This window comes from Haliotis rufescens, unplaced genomic scaffold (genome assembly GCF_023055435.1).
Source record: "Haliotis rufescens isolate VD_foot unplaced genomic scaffold, xgHalRufe1.0.p SCAF_18, whole genome shotgun sequence".
Classification (NCBI taxonomy): domain Eukaryota; kingdom Metazoa; phylum Mollusca; class Gastropoda; order Lepetellida; family Haliotidae; genus Haliotis; species Haliotis rufescens.
In genome coordinates this window covers 18,871,737-18,882,539 of record NW_025963868.1, presented here as the reverse complement: position 1 = coordinate 18,882,539, position 10,803 = coordinate 18,871,737, and the positions used below count along the sequence as shown (strand labels likewise).

Sequence of the window (10,803 nt, the reverse complement as noted above, 5' to 3'; positions counted from 1 at the left end):
CACCGATAATCGTCTTTGGACTTTCTAAGTAATCAACAAGGATCACACCCTTTGCGTCACAGAATACAGCGGCCATAACTTTCTTCACTGATCTTGAAGACATGAGTTTCTTTGGTGCCGGAGAAGTGGAATGGTGCCATTCCATGGATTGATGTTTTGACTCGGGATTATAGTGGTAGACCCATGTTTCATCACCCGTTAATAATCTTTTTGAATTTGACGAAATCCTCCTCAAATTGCTCTAAGTATTCTCTGGCAATGTCAGCTCATTTTTCCTTAAGATCAGAATTTAGAAACTTTGACACCCAGCGAGCAGATATCATCTGTGAATGTTCATGAACAATAGTTTCAATGGATCCTTTATTGAATCTTCATTGATGGAAGTTGAGTGACGTCCAGACCTAGGGTCGTCATCAAGGCTTGATCTCCCAGCCTTAAACATAGCTGCCCAACGTTTAACAGTGGACTAGCTTGGGCACTTATCTCCATACAATTGTGACATGTGGTCATGAATTTCTTCAGGAGTACATTTCTCTAAAGTCAAAACCTTGATAACTGCTCGGTACTCGTTCTCGTCCACTTCTGTGTTCATTTGGACTCCTATCACGTTCAACCGACTGTCACTAATAACAATAAACCAAATACACTTGCAATGAAGTACTCAAACAATGTACTACCTTGACTAGTTCACTTTGTTTGGGCGCACAGTTGAAAGTTAGTCAGGCCTAGAGCTTTTTGACTAGCCCCTCATATCCCGCCGTCTTAGACCAATTTCAACTCTTCATTCAACTGTCAATCCGTCTGACACTCCGTCTTCAAAGGGCTGACCTGTCTTTGTCACTGGGTATACACTCTGTACGTGAACATAGTAAGCTCAGTTATCACTCTTACTGACCTTGTTCATTTATTTCTGATGAATTTGAGCACACTTGATGCTGAAGGTATGCCTGTGATGCTCCACACATCCTGATCAGAATGAAAACTTTGGGAAACGTTTACCGGTAATCACTGGTTTTATTAGAATGTTTTGGGATGGATGCCAAAATGGACTGCCTGAGGCAATGATGGTGTCTGTTTTTGGGTGATAGTATGGATTTGATGAGGAGTGTGGCTGGGCAGAATCTATCTGTTGTGTGCAGTGAAAACATGTCTAAGGTTATCAAAATCCTGTTGTAGGAATTCAAAGTTATGAACATCAACACATGCCTCTACGTGAACTTTGTGTACCTGAGAAAAGGTTTGGTCTGCAACCAGTACCAGCCAAAAAATATCAAGAGTAATTTTTGTCACAGGACAAAGTGGAAGTGACAAATTAAAAAACCTCCACCATTGAATGACTGTTGGGTTAAAATGATGACACCAGGTCTTTGTGAAACAGGATATTACTTGTTCTACCAATGTTGTTTGTGAATGTTGAGGTCACTGCACATTTGACTCTCAACATGCACCAGGACAAGAATCTAAATAAAAACCCTGATCATCTTATCACCTGGAGACCAGTCAGAAATAATTGGGGTTTATTGTCACTGTCATGTGACCTACCAAATAGTTGCTGAATTTTGTCTGTCTAACTTGACCTGTCTGACAAAAACCCTTGAGATATTAAGATGTGAGGTGAAAAGGGGCTTAAGGTTGCATTCAAGATTATTGCACTTATAATTACCTAGAGATGTGCATGCACCTGTGTGGCTGCTTGTACTAGTCTGGACTTATGCCAGTTTTATGGTGCCAGCCTACCGAAATACCACACCGACATGTCCTCGCTTTCCCTCCTAAATGCTGAATGCCAGGCAGGCTAACAAGAAGTACCATCACTTAACATCTTTTGGTATGACATCGGATCGACCACTGACCTTCCACTCTCGGTGCAGATGATCTATCCACCACCACTACTATAGCCTGTTTTTTCTATTATCATCAATTTTATGCTAATTCTGTTTTTCAAATTAAATTTTGGTGAAGCATTTGTGATTAAGTATGCCTAAGTAGAAAAATCTAGAAGTTGTTGTCTTTACTTTCCCTTTAAAAACTAGACAATACATCACTGCAGAAGTTGTACAGGTGTTTGTCCAGTTGAGCTAAACATAACAACATTCTGGGGGCTCAACATTTAGTAAAATGGATTCCTAGGAGGACATAGCATCGGCCCAGCAATACATTCCAGATAAGATTCAGACAGAAGTACCAGAAAGGTTCCAACATTTATTTCACCATCATTTACATATGACATATGACTGTCCATCTGGACATTGGTTACCACGGAGACAACCACATGGTTTATCACACACATCTGTACATTGCTCTCTCTTTGTACATGTTGAACAGAACACATTAATGAAGTTGTTCCACAGAAACATCACTCTCTTCACAAACATTATCCACAATAACTTGTCACTACCATGTGACAACACATCTGTCCTGCAAACAAACAGGATGTATGAGCTCCTGGTGCTCTCAGCTGTTGCCAGCTGTGGGTGGCTGATCATGCAACACTGACAATGCAAGGTCAGACCACTTCTGCTCCTGTTCCCGGAGAGTCTCGGTGGTGGGGCCGTTGTCCGGCTCTATCTCGGGCAGCTCCAACTGAGGCACCATGATGTCTTCCATCGGCAGTCTGTCTTCACGCCACTTCTCATCTATGATGTCCATCAGACGACCATCTCGCTGCACTTCACTGTCCATGGTGCACACCTAAAACACAGAACATGGAGCACACCTGAAACACAGAACATGTACCACACCTGAAACACAGAACATGGAGCACACCTAAAACACAGAACACGGAGCACACCTGAAACACAGAACATGTACCACACCTGAAACACAGAACATGGAGCACACCTAAAACACAGAACATGGAGCACACCTGAAACACAGAACATGTAGCACACCTGAAACACAGAACATGTAGCACACCTGAAACACAGAACATGTACCACACCTGAAACACAGAACATGGAGCACACCTGAAACACAGAACACGGAGCACACCGGAAACACAGAACACGGAGCACACCTGAAACACAGAACACGGAGCACACCTGAAACACAGAACATGTACCACACCTGAAACACAGAACATGGAGCACACCTGAAACACAGAACATGTACCACACCTGAAACACAGAACACGGAGCACACCTGAAACACAGAACATGGAGCACACCGGAAACAAAGAACATGGAGCACAACGGAAACACAGAACATGTAGCACACCTGAAACACAGAACATGTACCACACCTGAAACATTGAACATGTAGTACACCTGAAACACTGAACATGGAGCACACCTGAAACACAGAACATGGAGCACACCTGAGCACAGAACATGGAGCACACCTGGAAACACTGAACATGGAGCACACCTGAAACACAGAACATGTAGCACACCTGAAACACAGAACGTGGAGCACACCTGAAACACAGAACGTGGAACACACCTGAAACACAGAACATGGAGCACACCTGAAACACAGAACACGGAGCACACCTGAAACACAGAACATGGAGCACACCTGAAACACAGAACATGGAACACACCTGAAACACAGAACATGGAGCACACCTGAAACACAGAACATGGAGCACACCTGGAAACAGAACACGGAGCACACCTGAAACACAGAACATGTAGCACACCTGAAACACAGAACATGGAGCACATCTGAAACACAGAACATCAAGCACACCTGAAACACAGAACATGTAGCACACCTGAAACACAGAACATGAAGCACACCTGAAACACACAACATGGAGCACACCTGAAACACATAACATCGAGCACACCTGAAACACAGAACATCGAGCACACCTGAAACACAGAGCTTAGAGCACTTACTTCCTACCACCTGTCTAGCATTACACTGATACCACTCACTCATCACGGCCCGGAGCAGATTGATCATAGACTTACATCATTTGCTGTAACCATGCAGAAGTTACTAAAGTCCATGTATACTGAAAATAATTATTGTGATTTTGTTGTGAAGTTCAATTGTCTTGGGACACTTTGAGACAATTTCTGATAGAGAAAAATTTGTAATATTTGCTATAAGTATTTAACATAATGTTTTAGTTTCCAAGTGAAAGTGCTAAAATCATACACGTAGAGTGGCTTCCAATACCTATTGTTGGGGATGACCTAGATCATGTAGATTTACCGTCGCTGATCGTGACAAATGTTTAAATTGGCTGACGTTTATATTGTGATTCTTAGTGGCAATACATGCAATGCTGTTACTACTACTTTGGTTAACCCTACAAAAATAACAACTTGGCATACATTGTTGAAAGTGTGAAATGTTATCTTTGATCTTGATATTGTGAATAATTAAAATAACAATTAACAACCTGGAACTAGCCTTTTATGACTAACATCCTGATTGGGTACAATAACCCAACTGCTGTCCTCAGTCCTATTCCACACGGAGTATACCCAGATCTTCTAATTTCCTAAACCAATTAATACCCACATTGTCTAATTACTGGTCAGCCCAGATTGCCCGGAGTAGGCCATGTTGAGCAACGGGGAAGTCATAGCTGATTAAGCCTTAAAACAACACTGCTCTTAAGTGGGAATATTAGCGTTGTATAGCTTGCACATGAGTAAAGAATCTTAATCCACTGAGATAGAGAGATCAGTAAATTTTGCCTTTCTCAAATGAAGAGAAGGATATACACAGATATAATAGGAAAATGTCTCGCCCTGTTCTCCATAATCAAAATGGCAGTCTCCTTTCTACCTCATCTTTGGGGAGGTAGATATGCTTATCATGGAGGTTACAAGAGTGAACAGAAAGAAGAATGATGCAGTCTACTGGAGGTGTACTGAGGCTACTTGCAAGGGAAACATTATAACAGTTGTGAACAGACCAGTAAAGATCGGCCCAGACCACAATCACCAATTAGCTCCTTATCTCCATCACGTTGATGCATTTAGAAGCAAGCTTCTTGATCGTGCCAGAACTGAGACTACACCTATCCCAAGTATTTATGCTGATGAACTGGCCAACCTCAGACGACATGCTGATGAAGTTCCTGAGGATTATCTCTGCCATTTTCAAACTTTTTGGAGAAAGACAGAAGAACATACCCAGACTTCCAAAGACCAGTTCAACAGTTCCCTTGGAAGAAGGCTGGACAAAAACTGATGCAGGAGAACAATTTCTGATTGCTGATCATGGAGAAGATGACAAGATTCTTATCTCTGCCACAAGAGAGAATTTAGAACATTTGTGCAATGTAGACATCATGTATGCTGACGGAACTTTCTTTTCATCACCTCGTTTGTTTCTACAAACATACTCCATCCATGCAGAGGTTCAAGGAATTATGTATCCATCAGTTGGCACAGCAAAATGGACATCAGCATGAGCCAAGAAGGCTGGCTGTCTTGTCATCCCTTCATTCAGTAAAGTGGACTGTTCCAACTACCCACATTAACTAATTATAAAACTCATCCAGGCATGGCACACCCACATCACCTAATTGTATTTTGGTACCTTGAGCGGAGAAATTAGGCGATCTGGGAGGAAAGTGTGAAGTGTTATCTTTGATCTTGATAATGTGAATAATTAAAATAACAACCTGGAACTAGCCTTTTATGACTAACATCCTGATTGGGTACAATAACCCAACTGCTGCCCTCAGTCCTGTTCCACACAATGAATGCCTGTCAGGGATTATTTGTGACATCATCAGTGTTGGTACTGAAAGGGCATAAGTTGACATAAGTTGTGGACATGCTAATCAAATATGAGCAGACAGAAAAAGGCCAATAATGCGATTAAAAAATCCAAGGCAGAAGCAGTCAGACTGAAAGCATAAAACTCTGCACAGTTTCTGCATTGAGTTCAAGCCCTTCAAGTACCAAATGATTTCAGGACATTAGTTGACCTCCAATGTGACATGCATCAACCAAGTCAGCGAGCCTGACCACCTGATCCTGTTTCACTGCATTGATACTATAACAATCAGGGGTATTTCCAAATGATGAGCTCCGCCGTTCTTTTTGTCTGTTTGTTCAAGCGAAAGAAATTAATTAACATAATAATAATAATAATAATTGATTTGTAAAGCGCCTAATATCCATCGACAGTTGCTCACTGGCGCTGTGACAAAGTTAAAATGTAATGTCTATGTACATATGCCAACAATCAGGAAATCTATTGAAAAGCTGAAGTGAAGAAGTGGGTTTTGAGGAGAGACTTAAACGTTTCCTTAGAAGCAGAGTTTCTCAGATTCAAAGGCAAAGAGTTCCATAACTGTGGACTGCAAAAGGAGAAGGCACGGTCAGACATAGCAGAAGTAGACAGAGGCTGATACAGTAGAGTTCCACCAGAGGATCGGAGAGCACGCTCTGGAGAGTACAGGGATATAAGATCTTTGAGATAGTCTGGATAGTCGCTATTGTTGAGGCAGTCGTGAGTGATGATACATATCTTATAGTTTATACGAAAGGAGACTGGAAGCCAATGTAGTGCTTTGAGGACAACACTGATATGATTGGATCTTCGATCTTTAGAGATGCATCTAGCTGCAGGGTTCTGAATGCGTTGTAGCTTTGATATGGCTTTCATGGGAAGATTAGCATACAATGCATTGCAGTAATCCAGTTTGGATGTCACAAGACATTGCATCAACAATTTCACTTTTGGAGTATCAAGTAGATGGCGGACTTTACTGATGTTATAGATGCTATGGTAGCATGCTCTGCTGGTTAGTGAAATATGAGTGTCCATGGCCATTGTTGAGTCAAAGGTGATTCCCAAATTACGGGCACTGGCAGTTAGGTACACAGGGGTATCACCAATATGAAGGTATACAGAGTCAGGGTGAAGCTTTCTGACTTGCTGTCTCCAACCAAGGATTAAAAACTCAGTCTTCTCTTCATTGAGTTTGAGATAATTGAAGCTCATCCAGGATCGTATGTCATCAATACAGCGCTCAAGGGCGGCGAGGTTCAGAGACAGCTCGGAAGTTTTAAAAGTTATCGTCCTTTGTTGAAATCTTTATAGATCACGGTTAACCAATCAGTGTTCAAAAATGGGTAAAAAAATATTGCCTCCAAGTTTATTTTGCTGTCCTTGCAGACGGTAGCCCAGTCTCTTGTCACGCTCAGTTGCGTTGCGTATCATCCGGGTACTCACGGGGGAAAAACAATAACAAAGGCAACAACCAGTCCCGGGGAATTGCTTTAGATCAGTGCCCCTTAAAGTCAGTTAACTCCCTTGCCTCGGGAAGATGTCAAGGAGATAGAAAAACTTATATACTGTCAGATAGACATATTACCATTGCTGAACTTGAGGAAGACACAGGTCTAAGCCATGGATCCATTGAAACTATTATTCATGAACATTTACAGATGAATAAGATATCTGTAGGCAGCCTAATGACGTCACGGGATTCCCCGGGTCGCCATGAGCGGGCTTTACGAACTGCAAAATGGCTTGAAATAAAAGCTGCAATCCTTCTTTAATATGCACGTATCCGACAAATAAACAACCTGAATAACCAATAATAGCAATACTTAACATAATTATCACGAAATCAGCATATCCCAGTATCCAGTTTATGTCAGTAGGATCCAAACGCAGAGTGCCCATCCCACGTCCGATCCCGACTCGGCTGTAATGGCTGCCGTTTGTGCTGATCGATCATTCACATCGGCTCAACTTGTTATTCCAGGCGGAATTATTCTTACGGTTTACATTGATTTTAATTAGATGAAAAAAAGTAAATATTTTCTACACTTCCGAATGTGTAACTTTATGACCATGTAGTTTAACCGTTGTGAATTTTATGACTTATTTCTCCATGTCGGTAAGTAAGAAAACTATCATGGAGACAATATTGAAGATAAAGGCATTTGATAAATACAACTGTAATAAAACAGGAAGATCGCACGCAACATTGTTTTTTTTTTATGTGTAAATAATAACGGCTTTAATTAATTTAAAGAATAAAACGAACCGGAAATGACATGCCCGGTGTTATTTTGCACGGGTATAAATGAAGTGTCAACACGGATTGCACGAGACGAATACACATTCAGCATGTGGTCAAAATATGATGAGGAGTGCCTAATATATGAGTAGCAGATACCCTGTAAGTTTTGCATTTATTTGTAACCATTTGATAATGTAATGGTGATATTAAATATTAGTTTAGATGTATAATAATAAATTTATTTTAGGTGCAGTTATGACCATTCCGGGATAGAAAAGTGTTTACAGTTCGGTTGAAAAAATTGCATTGAGCACGAGAAACAAATTAGTTAATATTAACACTGAGGTCTATGAAACTGTTTATGCTGTGCTATTAAATAATTCGAAATTTCTTTGTTTTTGTTTCAGGCTTGTTTGACCATTCTCGTGCAAACTTCAAAACTGTGTACCAACTGGTCCCGTACCTGTAGTGTCTATTAATAATTTTTCTGGAATTCCCCCTTTTAACGTTGTCCGAAATATTACCATTATAAGTATAAATAGGTATACATACAGTTTTTAGTCATAAGAAAATAGAAAAATCAAAAGTGTGTATTTGGTACGTACATTTTGAATATCATACTAAGTCACTTAATTTATTATGATATGGATGTTTAGTGAACAACATCATAAATACAGGAATGTATTTAATAATGAAGTATGCAGGTTTTTAAAAAATAGATGTGTTAAGTATAAATAAATGAGAAGATATGAATATGCACTTACCACTAAATTAACAATCAGATTGTCATGGCAAACAGAAATGAAACTTGTCCATGTTACGGACAAGTGCAGGGTAACATTTGGTATTTCCAGCATATTCTCGCAATGCTCACGTCGATTATCTGTACCATTTCTCCTAATACTGATTGTCATGTATGTCTCCCACTTTTGGGTGTGATGGTTTTGCCACTGCCTTTATCTGTGTGGAACAGCTACATCTATAGGGAAAACCCACTGGACACTTCCCTCTAAAAAATAATGTCATCCAATAAATGACGTCATCAAGTTGAGAGCGCTTATTCGATTCACAGAAATGATGTCATGATAAAAGAAGATGTAGATCGAGACATAATATTGCAAAAACTAAACACTGTGTAAACATGTACAAAATTTAAAACATGCATGTTCACTGTATTTTGCTGGCTAGATGATTACCAATATATATCTCAAGTTGTCATGGTAATATCAAATCCAGGTTAAAGTGGATGTACAGCAACCCATGCACGTCGACGTCGGAGGCTACTAACGGGATTGTGTGGCCTGGCTCGTTGACATGGTGCATGTCATTGTATCCCAAATGCGTAGATCGATGCTCATGGTGTTAATCACAGGATTGTCTGGTCCAGACTTGAGTATTCAGAGGCCGGCGCCATATAGCTGGAATATTGCTGAGTTCGGCGTTAAACAGCAAACAAACAAATCATTTCATTGGAAGGATGCTGTGAAACACAGACATATGAATAGTTAAGTGAATGCTAAATGCACTGTAAATTGATTGCCATTTTCTTCAAACATATGTTGAAATGTTATGCCAAACATTAGAAACATATATATGATGTATAGACATAAAGTAATAACAGTTGAATAAACCGTAGTGAATAGTGATAAGGATATTCTTTAATCACTCTTGAAACCACTCTGAAACACTTCCAGTTTATTATTGTTTATTTTATGATAATTGTGAAAATTAATATGTTAAAATACACTCTTAATATTTGCGCATCAGATGCACAAATTGATGAGCCATGGTAACTTTATTTTATTAGGTTTGGAAGATAAAAAAATCCATAATGTGTGGTGAAGGTATGTCAAGAAAGTAAGGGGATATAACTCTAAATACTATTCTTCTGAGGCCACTGTGTAATGAAGACCAAGTCATTCATTAATAGTTGTAAGGAAATATCATATCTTGGAGAAGCAGACGCCCCCGAGCTCCATACAGTGGTGGACCATGGACTTGTTTGGGCAGAGTTTGGTGTCTTTCATTTTTCATAAAACAATGCTTTCTTATTATTCAAAGTAATTTCTATTGTGTACTGAGGTGAAAACATATTTCATGAAAATATTAATTGCATTATTTCGGTAATAAAATCTGTTTTTGTATTTTTTTAAGGTGGGTGAATAAGCCAACTGTAACAGACAGATACAAGAGTTACCCCCCTTTCATTCAAGTAACAGTTAATTCTCAACACCTATCAAAGTCATTTATACCGCAATGAGTGTATATTTTAATTTTTTAAAAATTGTGGAACCTTTTCTCAATGGTAGATCTAATAGTAGTCTTCTTTTTATTGATTAGAAGGCAACATTACACAATCGTTTAGGATCCCTAATATCTGCTCGCTGGATGCCAAAGTTTCTGGTCTTTATCGTAATAATTCAATATTTATTTGTTATCAGTAGATCTAATAAATCCTTTTTGAGTTATGTTTTTCTATTATATTTGTTTACGAGTTCACCGTGAGGTTTGTCTACCAGTTGGGAGTGGCACAGGCCCCTGAAGCAGGATAGTGATATCACTACACCGGACCAAAAGATCAAAACATGGGCCCGGCGTTTCAGTATTACTGTCCTTCTTCAGGGGCCTGAGGGGAGTGGCTACTAATTGGTTTGGTTACGAACTCAACTACAGCTACTTCTAAACGTGCACCAGATCTTGGTATCTTATTTCGGACAAATTGACAAACATACCTGACAGTTACTGCTCAATCGCGAGTGTGGTTATCTATATTGCGCCATTTCAGTGTGTATTTGGAGACGGCGCCAAGTTAGTTTTAGCCTTCACCTTGATCCCTGGTTAACTGGTTCCAC

The 10,803-nt window shown here is 39.9% G+C and overlaps 1 protein-coding gene across 1 annotated transcript; it reads right to left on the bottom strand.

The window, feature by feature from the left end:
• Window positions 1–2,189: 2,189 nt before the first annotated feature.
• LOC124121017 (anaphase-promoting complex subunit 13-like) lies at window positions 2,190–10,803 on the bottom strand. Its single transcript, XM_048398310.1, has 2 exons — window positions 10,684–10,803; window positions 2,190–2,691 (listed from the first exon to the last, which is right to left on the bottom strand). Exon 2 carries the CDS (start codon window positions 2,680–2,682, stop codon window positions 2,455–2,457), a length of 228 nt encoding a protein of 75 aa, XP_048254267.1. The 5' UTR covers window positions 2,683–2,691; window positions 10,684–10,803; the 3' UTR covers window positions 2,190–2,454.

Excerpts from the sequence above, each read along its gene's own strand:
- LOC124121017 (XM_048398310.1), bottom strand. The coding sequence starts at position 2,682 with ATGGACAGTGAAGTGCAGCGAGATGGTCGTCTGATGGACATCATAGAT.